Source organism: Haliotis rubra, unplaced genomic scaffold (assembly GCF_003918875.1).
Source record: "Haliotis rubra isolate DU_JTF1 unplaced genomic scaffold, ASM391887v1 Scf885, whole genome shotgun sequence".
NCBI classification, from domain to species: Eukaryota; Metazoa; Mollusca; class Gastropoda; order Lepetellida; family Haliotidae; genus Haliotis; species Haliotis rubra.
Genome location: NW_025767618.1, coordinates 273240 through 291807, shown reverse-complemented (window position 1 = coordinate 291807; position 18568 = coordinate 273240). Strand labels below are relative to the sequence as shown.

The 18568-nt window shown below is 41.6% G+C and overlaps 3 protein-coding genes across 4 annotated transcripts in view; 2 read left to right on the top strand and 1 right to left on the bottom strand.

Annotated features, from left to right (window-relative positions):
• The first annotated feature begins 214 nt into the window (after positions 1-214).
• LOC124263484 (potassium voltage-gated channel subfamily C member 3-like) lies at positions 215-6977 on the top strand. The gene is made up of 4 exons (XM_046698137.1): positions 215-338; positions 2680-2832; positions 3113-3640; positions 5134-6977. The coding sequence occupies exons 1-4, from the start codon at positions 336-338 to the stop codon at positions 6016-6018; spliced, it is 1569 nt and encodes a 522-aa protein (XP_046554093.1). The 5' UTR covers positions 215-335; the 3' UTR covers positions 6019-6977.
• Positions 6978-8383: 1406 nt separating this feature from the next.
• Positions 8384-11028, top strand: LOC124263476 (hyphal wall protein 2-like). The gene is made up of 2 exons (XM_046698129.1): positions 8384-8393; positions 10271-11028. Exons 1-2 carry the CDS (start codon positions 8384-8386, stop codon positions 11026-11028), a joined length of 768 nt encoding a protein of 255 aa, XP_046554085.1.
• Positions 11029-11857: 829 nt separating this feature from the next.
• The window catches only part of LOC124263481 (potassium voltage-gated channel protein Shaw-like), an 84226-nt gene continuing 77515 nt past the window's right edge, over positions 11858-18568 (bottom strand). Inside the window, exon 3 of one of the 2 annotated variants that reach the window (XM_046698131.1) lies at positions 11858-13935. In XM_046698131.1, the coding sequence (XP_046554087.1) occupies positions 12904-13935 (1032 nt within the window). In that variant the 3' untranslated portion in view covers positions 11858-12903. The remainder of the gene's footprint in view (positions 13936-18568) is intronic. The other variant, XM_046698132.1, reaches the window with a different exon arrangement.

Below are 18568 nucleotides of genomic sequence, written 5' to 3'. Positions count from 1 at the left end.
TGCGCAGTTCAGTGCCTCTTGTTTTGACGTTGAATATGATTACATACAATTTGGAAAACCGTTTTACATCAGTTTGCTATTTTTGCAAGAACGCGCTATCTTATAAGAACAGATGAAATGATGAGCTCTTTACCTCTTCGCTTTGTTTTGAAGAGCTACATTGTTTGACGTCACGTTTCCTTTTCACTGTGTGTGACGTCATTGGCAATGTAGCTATGGAAACAACGTTTATGACGTCACAAAATGGCGGTACAGAACAAACCTAGTATTTGAAGATGGATTATTTTCACAATTGGACAAAATTATGACGTGACCAGTGACAAAAGACTATCGCTATGGTTTGTATTTAACTGCTGTAGGTGCAATGGGGGCATATTATTTCTCCTTTCAGAATTTCAAAGTAGATATAGGAGTATTTGTTATTGCGTCATGTGGGCATACTGTTTTGGAAAGAGGATAAGCGTCAGAAGATAAAGCGACAGCTTTTTCTAGTCTGATCTTTATTCAACGCAGTGTTTTTGGAGTTAATGTTTTTATCACTGACAAATCGGACTTGAATATACTCGTGGAAGTCATGTCATGTTTGGCCCCTCCCCTTGATAATATGGTAACCAACGTTGATAAAAAGGGGTAAAACACAAAGATCCCTGTACAACCCTAATACGTCCTTGTATCAAACGCTGCAACTGTTGAAAGTAAACAAAGAAAAATTAAGATTTACACTGAGTAGCGTTTTCTCAAATATTGGGAGATCCATTCTTCTTTTCTTCGCATGCATTGGTTCAGTGTTTTAGAATATTCATGAATGTGAAGAGTCGCGTTGTAAGAATTATGGATTATTACAATCATTTTGAACATTAAAAGGAAATTATTAAAATTTTCGGTACACTTACAGAATACCGGATACCATATTGTTTAGTGTCACGTCAACCTAACCCTAAACCTTACCCTAACCCTAAACCTTACCCTAACCCTAACCAAAAGTAAACTCGCATGCTTTCAAAGATGGCGGAAGGTATCCGGTATTCTGTAATCTTACCATATTTTCAGTCCATCATGACGCCATGTTTGACGCAAAATCATCCGCATTTATTGCATACCTGACTACTACTCTTTGTTGCAATGAAAAACACAAAAACGAATAACAATACGCAGGTAGTCATAATGTTTCTGATCACTTATATCACAATTATATGTATTAAAGATCCCTGAATCAACGAAAAGTCCTCAAAATCCCGGGTACCGATGTCAGCGAAGACGCCATTTTGTGAAAATTGTTCTCCGGTAGAAATATATGGCAAGATTATTGTACATATTAGGTAATTTCTCTGAAGTTAAGGTTGGTTGAATAGACGAACATATATGGCAATCCTATCATAATGATTACTTATGTAGATTTAGCTTATATTTCAGATAGTTTTGAGAATTAATTATGTTATTTACATGCATCCGTGTGCAATATCATATCTGACGTAAGTCAGAAGTATTTTTTAACCTTTCAAATATTTACATAAGATGCGTTTAGCGTAGTATAGAACATTTAAAGCCTTTATACAAGTGTTTGAAGATGACGTAGTGTAATGATGTGCAATATTCAATATTGAATTTCACATAAACACGTTACTGAACAGCGATTCTATTTAATCATATGTGTGAAACTGACCCTGTCACAACTAGGAAGACAATAAACGTTTACATGAAAGTATGTTTTATAAATATTGTGAAATGTATGTTTGAAAATATTGTAATCACATGATATTAAGCTATTGACTTCATTTGTACCAGTACTGTAAAACATAAATATACACGATGACATGGTTACAATAAGAAGATTCTTCTTTTAAAGAATTTTTGTGTGACTATGAAGAGAAAGAGCTAACCACATTAAAATGATTAAGGGAAAGTCCAATATTGAAAATATTGTCATGTGTTTTGAAATATTTGGTTACAAATACTGTACACTCACTCGCGGCCGTACCGATGCGCATTTCGCCCAATAAATACAATACAATATCTAATTGCATATCGATTCGGGACATTCATTTCTCGGTTAAACCAGTTGTTTGATGTTCTGTCGAAAGAGCGTCAAATTTTTTTATGAAAGAAACTTAGACCAACATTCATCAATCTATATGCAAATTCCGTATTTCTCAGACGTTTAAAAAATAAAAATAAAACAAGCCATGACGTCAAATAAAATGGTGTCATGTTTTAGTAAGTTCCTCACCTTTGAAGATAAGAGTCTTACTCTAGTAAAATGGTGCGGAATTAGTCAAAATACCCCTACACAAGCAGGAGAATATGATAATCTAAGAACTTGACATATTACATAGGGCTACCCATTCCCGCTATTACCCTCCATTCTCGGGTAACACGATTTCTACACTTTATAAATTGAGATTCTACCCAAGCAATGCTTTTCACTCTTTACTTTTTAAGCTGCCTAAGAATTTGAATTTGAATTTACACTATCGCATAGGAAATGTATGTATTACATCTCTTAATAATATTATATTCGACGGTACGTCCAGTGCAGCGCGAACGCAATTCACGCAGAACCTTCACATTTCTGGTTTTATAAAAATGTGGGTGTGAAAAATTCTCGACATCCATGTGGTTCATTTGACCTGATAAGGTGACATAAGAAGTCTGAATATACATCCACTTCTCTTTCTTCAGATTTCCCGCCTGTCTGCAGGCCCACCGGGCAGACGACACTCGCTCTTCCAGCATTCTGACATGCGCCTGCGTCCTTCCCGTGACGAACTTCCGGACGTGTCAGAAGTGCACAGTCAATACTCGTTCAACGACATAGACACACGGCACCAACAGGTGATGAAGTACATTCCTTGGCATGTTCACCCGTCAGTCTTGTCAGCTATGTTTACTCAAGCGATATACTTAAAATGATTGACATAATCTCACATAGTCCTCGGTTGACATTGATCGGTGTTTATGTTTATGTTTGCCTCTCCTAGTCACGAATATTTACATACAGCTTCGATAACAGTGAGACTTTTTAAGTTGAGGCGTAAAATGTTGAACCTGGTCAAAAATAGTATCGATTTCAGACATCTTCTTATCATTAACTGAATGTGCTTTTATGACGCAGTCATCTCAAGACCACAAGTCGACATCTTCCGATGACAACTCCACATCTTCAAACAACGAGGACGTTGATGACATCGTGACTCTGAACGTCGGTGGCCGCATCTTTCAGACGTATCGAAAAACGCTGTTGCGATTTCCAGATAGTCGGCTTGGGTCGATGGCTGAGAAGCCGACACGGACCAGGTTCGATGGGAAAAGGGAGGAACTGTTCTTTGACCGGAACTCCGACATGTTTCCATGTATTCTCGGAATGTACCGTGACGGCAAACTCCACATTCCACGTGACGCATGCGTCATTGGTCTGACGAAGGAGCTGGAATTCTGGGGTCTGAGCGAGTCTTTTACGTCTGAGTGCTGTCAGAGGTACTACGAGGATGCCATAGGGGAGATGCAGCTGACGGAAATGATGAAGGAAGAGTTTGAAAATATACGTCCCCGACGCAAGGTATCAAATCCAGCGTTCATCGCGACCTCCAGGGGCAGATTTTGGGAGTTCCTCGATAATCCCGATTCTTCCAAGTATGCCAAGGTTTGTATAATCGACAGGTGAATGTTTGTTGATATAAAACGTATTGTCACAGTACAGACTTTCTTTTGTACAACCACTTATTTTCCGGAGGCGTACAATAGCCACTCTGTATCAACATAAACACTCTGGACATTGACTTACACTGGCTTCGTTTTGAGCCCAATTAATATTATCCGTTCAATCAGCTTGCACGTGTGTCCAAGAGAAATCAGCGCAATCAGTGTCAATGGCGACACGAAGATTTGGAGGCCAAAATATGGAGCCAGAAATTTATCATAAAGAATGGAGAGACTGTACTCTGGATACCGGCGCATGGAAACAATCTTATTAAAGCCGGACCGTTACTCCGATACGATATCTCTCAGTGTCAAAATATGAGAATAACTTCATATGAGATCGTGTAAGTTTAACTTTCGAACCAGTACATCTGTTTTCTGCTTCTCCGAGAGTTCCGAATGTACATAAACACTCTCAGACGCGAGGACCATCCAATGGATATTTCTCTTCTGTGAGGATTTCCATCTGGTCAAGTCGAAATCGATGTGAAGAAGTAAAGCCGAGCCGAGATTTAGGAATCTGACATCAGAGTGGTTCAGGAGTTCAGCCTTCCGTTTGCGTTTGTTCACGGCTACGGGAACTTACTAGGGAGATGTTCTCCGACTTAATCGCAGCGAGAAATCGCATGGAAGTATGTGGACTGCTCCTGAAATATTACAACTATACATGTAATGAATGGCACAAGTAAGAAAGTTCCGTGACCCATGTAATTACGAAGGGGAATCCATAAACTATGCATAGTACATCCTGAAAAATCGATTTATCACATCAGCGTGTGCTTTGGTTGGCAATCATTTGGAAATATAAGTTTTGGCTTCTAGTTTCTTAGGTAATACTTTGGAGGCTGTTTGGTGAAAACTGATTAAATGAGTTTCTTTATGACGAGAGAACGTTGGAAATGTATTTAGAGTAATCAGGATCCATTAACGTGGGTGGGGGGTATATAACTCCGTCGAAAACAGTTCATCCTCATATTCATTCATTTATCATCTTACCTTCATGTACACCATTTTACACCTCTATGTTTATCTCATCATTGCATTAGTCATATCTTACTCTTTCACTCTGTTAGTGCTCTTACCTATTTATTTGTTTATGATCTTTGTGATATGTTGTGATGCCATGTTTTGTTATGTTCTTCGTGTTTTACGATGTAACCAAAATTTCCCTCGGGAAAATAAAGTATTATCTAACTGTATCCATAGGGATATCTTGAATTCAGTTAAGGTGTCATTTTTGAAACTATTTTTTGTGTCTATCGTGAAATTATCAGGGTTTAAAAGATTTTCATTACATCATTCGTGCTGTTTTCATTATTCAGAATCCTGTGAAACGATACAGGATAAATCTAGCATTGGTACACATGGTCATTCGCAAGCACAAATTGAATCAAAGTGCCAGTTTGGTGTCATAATTCCATTTTGTTCATGTTCCAGGTATGGTTCCTGTGCTTTTACGTGTTCCTTTTGATCTCGGTGGCCAACATTTTCTTCAGCACCCACCCCGGGTGTCGCGTCGCCATCGACTCCAACTTCACAGACGACCACAATAATTCCTCTGGCCACCTGACCGAGTTCCTCGCAATCCAGGCAGAAGAAAACCCCAAGATTAAGCTTCTTCTCCACACAAGACCTCACGTTGCTATCATAACCCTGGAACTATTGTGCGCGGTCTTCTTTACTGTGGAGTTCATTCTCCGTGTCACCTACTGTCCCCACCGGAAGTTGCTGTTCCGGGGTTTCCTCACGTGGTGTGACCTCATGTACCTTCTGCCCCTCTGGGTAGAACTGATCACCAGTGCTGTTGACCTTGAACAGTGGCATCAACCGTCGATGATTCCTGGAAAGCTAATCCTTCAGATTCTGATGGTGATGAGAGTTCTGCGAATCTTCACTCTCGCCAAACATTATCGAGCACTACGGGTACTTCTTCTGTCCCTCAGGGCCAGTTTGAGGGAGGTACTTCTTCTATTCACGTTCGTCCTCTTCGCCATCATCATCTACGCCAGCCTCGTCTACTGCGCCGAGATATTTCGCGCAGACTCGTTCGAATCCATGTTTACTGGACTGTGGTGGGCTCTCATCACTATGACGACCGTCGGTTATGGTGACAAGGTTCCTACGTCATGGGCGGGCTACTTTATTGCATCACTGTGCGCGTTAACCGGCATCATCATCATCGGCATGCCTGTACCCATCATCACCAGCAACTTCCACCTGTACTACGGCTTCAGGTCAGCAGTCGATGACTTCGACGACGCGAAGCACCCGACCCCGAAGCCAAAACGTATGAAGCAGCAGATTAGACGCGGGAACAGCTGAAGGACTTCTCTGCAAAGGCAACTATAGGACACTAGTCTTTACACGTTGTAGGTTTTAAATCGATGCTTTAGATCTGAAGAAAACTAGTTGTGTATACTGAACAATGGCTATATAGCTGTGTAACAAAACATGATGTAAGTACGGCAACTTGTGATATGAATAGTGTGTGTGTCAACCTTTAACTGAATATTATTTGGGTCATTCCCAGGATTCCTCCTCTCCTCTGTAGGGATTTTATTATTTAAAAAAACGTACTTGATCCGCCACTTGCGCTATCATTTGCGGAATTGGAGTGACGAACAGATATGAAATTGGCTGGCGACAGTCGTGGAGAAGTGAGTATTGTGAGTGGACCATTTGTTGTTTGTAACATTTCCGAAAGTTAAGATGATCCTAATCATTGGCTGAAATCACTCGACATTGTGAATTAAGATGTCCACAAAACAACATAACCATGGGGTAGTTCTCGAAACAAGTTGATATTTGTCTGTGATGAACATCCAGTGTCCCGTTTCACCAAGCTCTCGTAGCGCTACGACTATCGTAAGTCAATGTTACAGTATAGGAGGTACGAATGCTACGAGAAAAGGTACGAGATCTTAGGCTTACGAGCGCTTTGTGAAACGGGGCCCAGGTTATCGTATGAAAGCATACAACAAGCATTTAAATAAAGCTTCCAAGCCAGACCACTCGCCGTAGAGTCGTCGTAGTTTATGTTGTTCCAACGTCGTGTCTGAACCCGCGAGCATCCTGTACATATAATGGCCGTAGAAATCCTGACACTGGCTCTATACCGCTTGCTTGTAACACTGACCACATTGAGTATTAGAACAGGAGTGTGTGAATGTGTGCTCTTCAACCAGTAATATGCCACGATTGTGTACACGCTGTCGTGTTGATTTGTAAATGAAGGTGTTGTGTGGTCGACCAAATATACAATAAACACGATTTCATGATTTTGTGACTGAGTTGGATATGATGTCACGTTGACCTGTATTTCCGTGGCCGTGTCACGTGGGAGGACTATCTGGAGTAATGTAGGTGCTGGACGGTTCCCAGACTTCTTGTCACACGTGTATAGTGCCAACAACCTACAGACACACCAGGTAGTGTTGGCTGTAATAGTTCCTATACTCACTGGGACCCTCACCAGAGACCATATAAGAGATTATGGTCTCTGCTTTCACACACATGCATATTTCCAAACGGACGATCAGTGACCAAATTTTTGAAACGTAAATTTTGAAAGATAAAAAAAATATGTATTAATATGACACAAAAGGGAGCTCTAAAAAAGTTTTGTAGTTTCACAGACGAATTGTCCAATCGTCTTCAGACACTGTAGTGCAAGTAACGTATACATGTAAGTATGTTGCAATGCTGAACGTGTATGGAACATTGGTTGGGCCATCAGAATGACCCATGGACATGTAAACTTTCAAAACATGTCGGCTCTCTGCAACCAACAAAAGTATTGAGTCTTACGGTGAAATTTGACCCATGATGATTCAGGTTAGAATTGGTCTTCAGCAACTCATGCTTGTCGTAAGAGGCGACTAACGGGATCGAGTAGTCAAGCTCGCTGACTTAGTTGACACATGCCATCATATCCCAATTGCGTAGATAGATGCTCATGCTGTTGATCACTGGATTGTCTGGTCCAAACTCGATTATTTACAGACCGCCACCATATAGCTGGCATATTGCCAAGTGCGACGTAAAACTAAACTCACTCACTCACTACAATGGTGTAACACGAAACAATCGCGTTGTTGCACTGGTACTTTATTGCAAAGATTATCACAGTGAATGCATAGTTAACAGGGAGAGAAAAACAAACGGTGGAAAAACCAAACCCTGGGACACAGGAGCGTGCTCGGAACACTTCGGTACTTTCCGGACATTAACGGACTAAAATGGGGTCAGTTTTTTTATATCAATTTTGATTTCTTTTGTCTCGACCAAAGTGTTCCCAGCCTGCAATGAAAGTCACGTGGGTAAAATGATGTCATTCCCTAATCTCGCCATCACGGGATTTTACGAGATCATGTCATGGTTATTCCACTAGTGCACTAAAACGTGCCGCGAGCTACCTATCTTTTGACACAACCCAAATCGTCAATATAAAAATAAAACATTTTCAAATGGCAAACGGTATGAGATAGTTCTTCACCTGGTGTTATTTACAAAGTATTTACATAAGGAAAGGACTGGCCTATACACCCATGCTGTAAGTATCGTGTATACGCGTGACCTCAGCAGCAGTAAACAAACCGCTGCCGTCTGATTGGTTAATAATACGTTGTGGATGTAAATAGTAAAACTGGAAGAAATTGATAAAATAATAGACCTTCAGTAACTTCGAATGAAGGAAGGTATTATTTAAAAGGAGAACATGAACTTGAAGATAATATATAATAAACAAGAAAAGAAGTATAAACTTTGATAAATGTCACATAAAATGATTGACTTCGATGATTCCTATGACATATTATCAAAAACAGCGGAGTTCAATAGGACATAAAATTCTAATTTCAATATCTGTTTCTAACATGATCAAATCCTATAAATAAATGTATGCAATAGTTATTATTACAAAATTGCCCTAATGTTCAAAATGGCACATCCACACAGGACACCAGCTTGGTGGTGTAGTGGTTAGAGTGTCTGTCAGTGAGCGGAAGGTTCGATCCCCGTTAAAATGTGGTACTTTTCGTTATCCTGTTGGAGCTTGTCAGAGTGACTGATGGGTTTGTTCACAGTATGTTGTGTCCGAGTAGGGTATCTATGTTAAACTCCATGGAACTGTATCTCTTTGAGCTGCGCTATTAAACCGACAATGAGTACAAGCAATCACGTCACTATATAGGCTCAATACTAACTCTACGTTAAAGCCTAGTTCATCTCGACTCATAATAATATGATACTAATAAGAACAGAATGTCCTTAATGGATGCTTCAGTAGCGCTATGGTCGTTGATGGAAGGCTTCGGGATCTCCAAAACCATGTGTGTAAGGAATGCATGCAATTTGACGCAAAAGTGGTAGTTCTCACGCCCGTGTATAAAGACACGTTGATCACTTAAAGATAGTGAGTGAGTGAGTTTAGTGTTACGCCGCCGTTAGCAATATTCCAGCAATATCACGACGGGAGACACCAGAAATGGGCTTCACACATTGTACCCGTGTGGGGAATCGAACCGGGTCTTCGGTGTGATGACCGAACGCTTGAACCACTATGCTACCCCACTGCCCCGATTCTAAAAGAACGACGACCATGGCGTCCTTCCCCATGCCGACGTTTTAAGGGTCACGTGCGGAGATAACATATAGTGTTAAATTGTCGACTAGCATCTCTTTTCCAAACATGGCTGTATTTTTGAAAAGACATCTTAGACTTCATAAACATAATTAATGTCTTTGAGAAATTTCATATCTCCTCTGACCGATTTACAATACGTCATTTATTAAAACATTTAAGCGCCCTACTTCCATTAGACAAAATAAATATACAGTTTGAGAACTGCGAGCTATATAATTCCCCGCTGAAGTCTCAATCGAATAGATCTAGTAGATCACGAACCTAAGCTGTTTCCATGAAATAATCAATAAATATCTGTCTGAATTTGACACCATTATACAGAGCATCTGGATCTAACCAGATAAATATAGAAACACAGAGTTTGTGCACGTAAGTCGGAGAGATATCTACAGGAGTCGATCTGTTTTACGATTCATATTCGGTTCCTATATATCCATGTATATTACCTACAACGCGAGTTGCTCAACAGAGACAGAATCTAGCCGTGCTGGCCAATCCCATGGATGTAATTTATGATGTATTGGTATGTTTCAGGTAATGACCACACTGACGTTACATACCCAACTTGATCGATGCTTTCACACACACAGTCGTGATGTATTATATTTAGATATATGTCTGGACGAGTTGTGCATCGCCTGTCGATCAATAACTGTTCAAGCATCGTTTGAAGACAATGTATTACGACGTTAATCCTCATTCTTCTCTTCAGTGAGTTACAGGCGACATTTGAACGTTTCTTCATGGACAGCCAAACGAGTTATTACCTTGGTTTGGCTCTCTTAGCGACTTTTTGACATTTCAAGATTAAAGTTTTAAGTACATGTATACGTTTTCGCAGATGCCCCACTCTGGCCCATTGCATGGACTCCGGACTCTGTGATACCTTGTGTGGACTCCTAGACGTAGTGTACGGACTTTGAGACACAGAGTGCGGACTCCGAGACACAGTGTACGGACTCCGAGACACAGAGTGCGGACTCCGAGACACAGTGCACGGACTCCGGACTCCGAGACACAGTGCACGGACTCCGAGACACAGAGTGCGGACTCCGAGACACAGTGTACGGACTCCGAGACACAGTGTACGGACTCCGAGACACAGTGTACGGACTCTGAGACACAGTGCAGACTCCGGACTCCGAGAGACTCCGACAGTGCACAGACTTCGTGCACGGACTCCGAGACACAGTGCAGACTCACAGGACTCCGAGACACAGTGTACGGACTCTGAGACACAGTGTACGGACTCTGAGACACAGTGCACGGACTCCGAGAGACAGTGTACGGACTCCGAGACACAGTGCACAGACTTCGGACTCCGAGACACAGTGCGCAGACTCCGGACTCCGAGACACAGTGCACGGACTCTGAGACACAGTGCACGGACTCCGGACTCCGAGACACAGTGTACAGACTGCAGGACAGAGTGTAAGGACTCCGAGACACAGTGCACGGACTCCGAGACAGTGTACAGACTCCGGACTCCGAGACACAGTGCACGGACTCCGGACTCCGAGACACAGTGCACGGACTCCGAGACAGTGAACAGACTCCGGACTTCGAGACACACTGTACGGACTGCAGGACAGAGTGTAAGGACTCCGAGACACAGTGCACGGACTCCGAGACAGTGTACAGACTCCGGACTCCGAGACACAGTGTACGGACTGCAGGACAGAGTGTAAGGACTCCGAGACACAGTGCACGGACTCCGAGACAGTGTACAGACTCCAGACTCCGAGACACAGTGTACGGACTCAGAGACACAGTGTACAGACTCCGGACTCCGAGACACAGTGCACAGACTCCTATACACAGAGTACGGACTACGAGACACAGTGTAAGGACAGTCTAAGTAAACTCTGTATTATTCGTTACACTGCTATACTGAGTCTAACAAAACCGTGTGGAAGGTCGCGTCAGGTAACCTTTTCAATTGACCAATCAGAATACAGCTTACCAAATCGCGAAAGTTGACAATCGCACATACCTTTTGAACTTTTACCTCGAAAATATTTTGTACCCGAACGATTCCGAATGCTATTTTCCGTACGATCGCTTCCGAGTGATGCACATGGAGCACGCCACAACAGTGAGTAAACAGTCGCTGAAAATAGCGTTTTGTAAGTATTCAAGGATGTCAGCTTGAGGAAATATTAGCTAATGATAACCATGTCAACGGAAACCCCAAAGCGTATATTCTGCAGGTCATATATCTGTTTTATGCGGGTTTTCATTTGTTGTGAGATCAGTGTTGGCGACCGGGGAAGAGAAAATACATTTTGTAAGTCCCGCCGAACCTTAAATAGTAGCTGTTGTCTGACTGGTTCAATCCGTTCAGCAGTCTCGCCTTTGATTGGACGGTCATAGGTCGCTCAAAGGTTACCTGACGCGACCTTCCACAAGGTTTTGTTAGACTCAGTATAGCAGTGTCACGAATAACACTGAGCTTAAGTTTACTTAGACTGAGTGTAAGGACTCCTAAATATTGAATGGCACCTGGTACCCATATCACCGAATATGAAATATGAAACATCGTACATAACGAATATTTAGAGTATACGGCACATGCCTGTGTGAGCATTTATCGCGTCTTTTTCATTTTACGGCCTGTTTTCTAAGTGGAGGATTTAATTGGTCCCCGTGACCTCTACAATAAAGAACCTTTATAATAAAGGGTAGAATAGGTCTTGAGACCCCATGCTTGTCTCCATGATGGGATAGATGGAGGAATAGGTTCATAAGACCCTATACTCATAATAATATGCATCAAACAAAAATACAGAATTCCAACCCTGATTGAGTTTTACACCGTTTTGGTGAGGGATCGAACCCGGTCCGGCTTCGTCGTGACGAGCGAGCACTTTAACCTCTTAACTACCCAGCTGCCCATAACCTCTGAATAACCAGATTACAAGTACAATACTGTGTGGATCAAAGGAACAAGAACATTGGAAGGATTACAGCCGACGTCGACACAGTCGAAGCACGAGTATGCTCTATAAACCACTCTGCATAAAACTAAGTCGGATATAACGAACAGTCGATGTAACGAAACTGCAATATTCTTAGTGGTACTCAATGGACGATACGAGCAACGAGTCTCGGATATGATGAACTTCGGATATAATGAACTGACTGTGGGTCTGCTGAAATTCGTTATATCCCGAGTTCAGTGATTAAGAACATGATTAAGAAGTACATATGTCTGGCTTCTGCTTGTAAACAAAGTTTCAACAATACACCTTCATCAATACATTAATATGAGTACGCTACGTATCTCTGGGAGTACGGAACGTATACATTTTACCATGTATGTTCCAGGAATAGTCATATGTAGGCTTTCATTGGCATTTAGTAGTGTAACACGAAGACATGAAACTTCATTAATTTTTCCCTTTGTCCGAATATTATTGTTGATCTTAAATAACGTTTCCTTCTATTACAAAACTGCTCCTGACAAGACCTATACATGTTCCGCCATCCAAATGACGTAATGCCTAGCGGTGGCAAGTGTGATAAAGCTCCCTCTGTACCCTATAGCTTGTCGGCAAACATGATTACTTCCCCTTTTCCTGTGAGTCTTTCTCACAGGTTACTGTAAGAGAAATATTTTCTCCAAGTTCAATAGCAGCAGTATCTACAGCAGGCTTTACCGGGGGCTTCGTCGTTGCTGAACGCGCACTGTTGATGGATACGTCATCATCCTCTTCTTGCAGCATCCGTTCCCGGTCACGGTCCCTACGGGCGAGTCCGTACTGCACATGCGTGTAGTACAGCACAAAGTTACTCACAATGATCGGCACCGTGAAGGCAATCATTAGAAGGCCTGCTACTGCACACAGAGACCCTACAATATAACCTATAGCAGTTTGAGGATACATGTCCCCATAACCCACGGTTGTCATGGTGACCACGCTCCACCAGAATCCTATAGGAATGTTATCGAATCCGTTATCATTTTCAGCAAAATGGATGAGGGACGCAAACACTACCATTCCAATCAGCAGAAACACAAACATCAACATCAGTTCGTTGAAACTCGCTTTTAGGGTGTACAAGAGAATCCATAACCCGGGAACATGGCGGATCAACCGGAAGATCCGGAACAAACGGAGCATGCGCAGAATAAAGATGAAGTCCATTATGGGCATTCCTTGACGTCCAAGGGGATCAAAAACCAAAAACAAGAACTCAATATAGTCCGGTACAATGGCGACAAAGTCGATGATGTTTTGTAAGGCTCGGATAAACTTCTTTTTACTCGGCGAACAGAGGAAACGTGTGAAGTATTCCAGCGAGAAAAACAACAGACATGATAAGTCTATCATCACAAGACATGGGTGTGGCACTAGCTGATCTTTTTCCTTTTTCTTAGTGCCACTGCAACCTGATCTGACGTCACTTCCGTTGGTTGTCATGTTATGTAGTGTTACATTTTTGCTCCAGTCTATTTTCTGGAAATTGAGGAACTCGTACAATGTTCTAAATTGTCGGATGTCTTCCGGTTTTACCCGGAAGTGCGGGTGAGTCTCTGCGCAGAAGGAGAAGATTGAGACGAGGACGAATATGATGGAAACCCAGGCGTAGATCTGAAACAAACACAGGGAATATTTCACTTAAGTATGAAGTCAACAAACTACTCATTGTATGAAAGGTATCATCTCACACAACCTTTAACTAAAAGCAACAATTGTGTCGTTATGTATCGTGGTATACGTGCGTACGAGCAGAAAATATTCCTTCAACTTAACGGGATCGGCTGGTCAAGCTGGTGTCCTGGTTGACACATGTCACCCAATTGGACATGACGATGCCCATGTCGATCACTGGATTGTCATATCCAGAGTCGATTATTTACAGACCGCCGCCATATAGTGAAATATTGAGTGCGGCGTTAGGCAACAGACAAACAAGCAAACTTTAAGTTAAACTAAGTCAAAATCTAAACAAAAATAAATAAATCGCATTGTCCATTGTCCGTTAGAAGACACTGATAGTCGGTCATCTGGGATGAAAGCCGCTGAGGTCAACAGTATGCACCTGCGCATTAATTAAGTACCACCCGATTTTGAAAATAAGATGTGATCCTACAGAAACGTTAGGGTATAGCCATCAATTTAATCAACCTGTAGTTAAAGAAGCTTTATCCACTGACAGTTTTACAAATACCATAACCTTTTCTTTTCTTTATGAAAGAATATGTTGATTAAAATCTGTTTGTTTTGTTTGTAAAGCAACTTTTACTACATTCTTAAATGCTCCTTTTCTTTCAGCTTGTAACCTTTCCTCAAACTCAGTTTACAAACTTCCATCCATTCACAATAAATAACGGATTTATAGGCCACACAACAATCAATTTTTACTTTCACTTTTTAAAATAATGTAACTTGTTTTAGGACAGAAAAACAAATGTTTTAAATATAGGCAATTATCCTAATTAAAGTGCATGGTAATTTCAATGATGTTTTTGAAATGTTAAATGCTTGCTCTATCAAATTATAAAGGGTATTTTTTGGAAAGAGTTTAGAATTTCATTTCAGACAAAATTAATTGGTATAAATACAGGGTGGTGCTTATTTTATGCACAGCTGTATATAACAGTGCGTCAGTTTGATGTGGCAAAGTAACACATAGTGAGGCAGATCTTAGATGTTTATTACATTGCTTAACCCTGGGCCCAGAATTTCAAAGCTCTTTTAGCGCTAAGATAGTTGTAAGTGCCATACGTTAACATTAACTTACTATCATCTTAGCGCTGAAAGAACTTCGAAAATCTAGGCCCAGGAATGTAGTATGGGACTAAGAAACCTCAAATCAATCATGGCTAACTGAATTCAAACCTACGATGATTGGTTCCTGGCAGACCTAAGGGACGCAATTTGTGGTACGCTTGGGCGTGTTGGCACTGACACTTCACCCTTAATGATGAATACTTCAATTTTGAAACGATTGAAAACGTGCTATATATCAAAATATAATATCTACTACATTGCTCCTTGCAGACAGATAATTGAGTGAGTGAGGTTTAGTTTTACGTCGCCTTTCACAAAATCACGGCGGGGGACACCAGAAATGGGCTTCACAGTTTGTATCCATGTGGGGAATCGAACCGGGGTCTTCGGCGTGACGAGCGAACGCTTGAACCACTTGGCTACCCCATCGCATTTTGGGAAAAACCAACCAGACTTTCCCTCGTCCCGGACTAACGAATAAGTGGCCTGTCTAACCCTGGTGGGTCAGGTCTAGGATCCACATTATCTACCGGCCTCTGTCATCAGTCAGCAACAATATCACGGCGGCCTGTTATGATGGAGGCTGGATCACTTTATCAGTCATGTCTAAATTGCAACGTTCCACACCGACAGTTGACGAAGACGCGCAAATCAATCCAATCCCCCCGTCTGATCCCCCGGTCTAACCCGGAGCCTCTTAAGGCCTGAAATCTCTACTGACACAACGTCTAGAATCACGACTGATGATTGAGGAACAGCCAAAGAAGGTAAGACAACCCTGTCAACATTGTCTGTGTTGTCTCTAGGTACATCCAGTATCTACAACTTCTTGTTCAGTCTCTACTACTGTTGCTAATACTACCACTTCTCCTGCTGCTACTACTACTACTACTACTTACTGCTGCTACTACTACTACTACTACCACTACTACTACTACTGCTACTGCTGCTACTACTACTACTACTACTACTACTGCTACTACTGCTACTGCAACTGCTGCAACTACTACTGCTGCTGCTACTGCTACTGCTGCTACGACTACTGCTGCTACTACTACTACTGCTGCTACTACTACTGCAGCTGCTGCTACAACTGCTGCTACTACTGCTGCTGCTACTGCTGCAACTACTACTACTACTACTGCTACTACTGCTGCTGCTGCAACTACTACTACTACTGCTGCTGCTACGACTGCTCCTGCAACTACTGCAACTACCACTACTGCTACTACTACTACTACTACTACTACTACTGCTACTGCTACTACTGCTACTGCTGCTGCTTCTATTACTTCTCCCAGTCATTTTATTTGGTGCTTGTCCATGTTTGATATTTTCCTCGAAACTCACAGAAATTATTTCCTCGGTCAGCGTAATCAGTGTCTACTGAGTTTGAACTGTCACTTACCTAAGGGTGAGTGAGCTTAGTTTTACGCCGCTTTTTTTGTAGCTGACACCAGAAATGGGCTTCCTACATTGTACCCATGTGTGGAATCGAACCCGGGTCTTCAGTGTGACGAGGGAACGCTTTAACCACTAGGCTGCCCCACCAAGCCCTTACATAACAGAAATCAAACTCTTTACCCACAAGACTATCCAACCAGCCTTCATAACCTCGTAATATCTGAACATTGTTCCATATTTCCGTTCATCAGATTCGCCGATATGTATAGCCATATAGTATCTACCTACAGCTGCCTCACTGAATCTAATCCTATACTACGCAGAGAAAACGTTTCGTCTCCAAGGTAACCGACCTCGGCTATGATGGTTCCTGGAAGTCTCTGACGTATGGAGTGAGTGAGTGAGTGAGTTCAGATTAATGCCGCTTTCAACAGTATTTCAGTTATACCAGACGTGTCAGTTTGATGTGGGAGGGAATCCCGGAGTAATGTAAGTCACAATTTTGGTATAGGTAGCAGCGAAAAGCTGTAATATTTATGATGCTTCTTGAAACAGCATTTACACACTCACTCTGACAAACGGACCATCACCGCTGACGCCTTTGCTAACAATAGATTCTGGATATGCATTTGCCGCAAATAGTCCCACAATTACTGACGCGGCGTAACGCAATATTCACTTTGGATAACTGTCAATAACTTCAGAGATTGGGGGTTCGAAAATGTCAGTGTACTGTTATATAACTATACGACTGGTTCCCCTTGAACGGATTATTTGCAATTATCTTCAATATTGCCGCTCCTGTTGAATCATCTGTGATATTAGACGGTCAGTTGCCATAGGAACCTGTCTTGCCGTTCTTTGGAAGCAACATCAACCCGACGGGACATACTCACGTCTTCACCAACCGTTATTGCATCGCTAAAGCGATTGCTTATATTGACTCTTAATTTTCTGACATGTCTGTGTTTCATCTGGGAATCTCGACGGAATAACTTTGATGGATTAAGCAATGCTATCAAACACTTCCGTAACAGTTTGATCTCTGATAGATAGTGACACTCAAACTATTGCGGTAACCTTAGTTCGTATATAAAAACACCAAGGCTAGCCATTTATTGACAAGATTAGCAATAAATAAAAACTAAAACTAGCACGTTATCAAGAAGACTAGCAGCTTATCTAAAAGACAAGCAAATTATCAAGAGGAATAGCAGTTTATCTGAAAGAAAATAAATTATCAAGAAGACTTATCTAAAAGAATAGCAAATTAAAAAGAAGACTAGCAAGTTATCAAGAAGACTAACAAATTAACAAGAATGCTGTCGGCTTAACTAAATAATAGCAAGTTATCAAGAAGACGAGCAAGTTATCAAGAAGGCTAGCAAATTAACAAGAATGTTGTCGGCTTAACTAAATAATAGCAAGTTATCAAGCACACTAGCAAGTTATCAAGAACTACCAGCTTATCTGAAAGATTATCAAGCTATCAAGAAAGAATTGCATGTTATCAAGGAGACTAGCAAGTTGTCAACAAAGACGAAGAGCTTATCTAAAAGACTAGGAACTTATGAAGAAGACGTTATCAACATCTTTCGGGAAAGAACTTTTAGGAAAAGGTCAACCGAGATATTTTCTATGTGTCTATACTGCTTTACACTTCATCCTGACAACTCATGTCATACTTGGGATTACATTTTCTCAGTAAAGTACAAATTCTAGTACTTGGGGGGGGGCTGAGTCCAATGAGGGATTCGAACCCACACCCTCAGAGAATGGCACGTAATCATCACCACACAAAGACAGCCGTCTAACCCACTCAGCCAGCGCGGCTTCCACTAAAATCGAAAGAGTGACGACTGGTAGTTTAGATCATATACTTTGTGTACCTCTGACAAGTGTAACTTATCACACCTCACACGACCGGAAGCTATGAACACACAATGGCAGGTGTAATACCAAACATCTTACATTTGACCACTTTCGAAATGACATCGGTTTTCATACTTTATCATTAATGCTGCTTCTTTACACTATGGTGGCGTTGGGGTAGTCTAATGGTTAAAGCGCCCGTTCGTTACGCTGA

Bases quoted from the DNA above. Each gene is read 5' to 3' on its own strand.
- LOC124263484 (XM_046698137.1), top strand. The intron at 2,833-3,112 runs GTGATGAAGTAC...TTTATGACGCAG, and splicing joins TAGACACACGGCACCAACAG to TCATCTCAAGACCACAAGTC. The intron at 3,641-5,133 runs GTTTGTATAATC...TTCATGTTCCAG, and splicing joins ATTCTTCCAAGTATGCCAAG to GTATGGTTCCTGTGCTTTTA.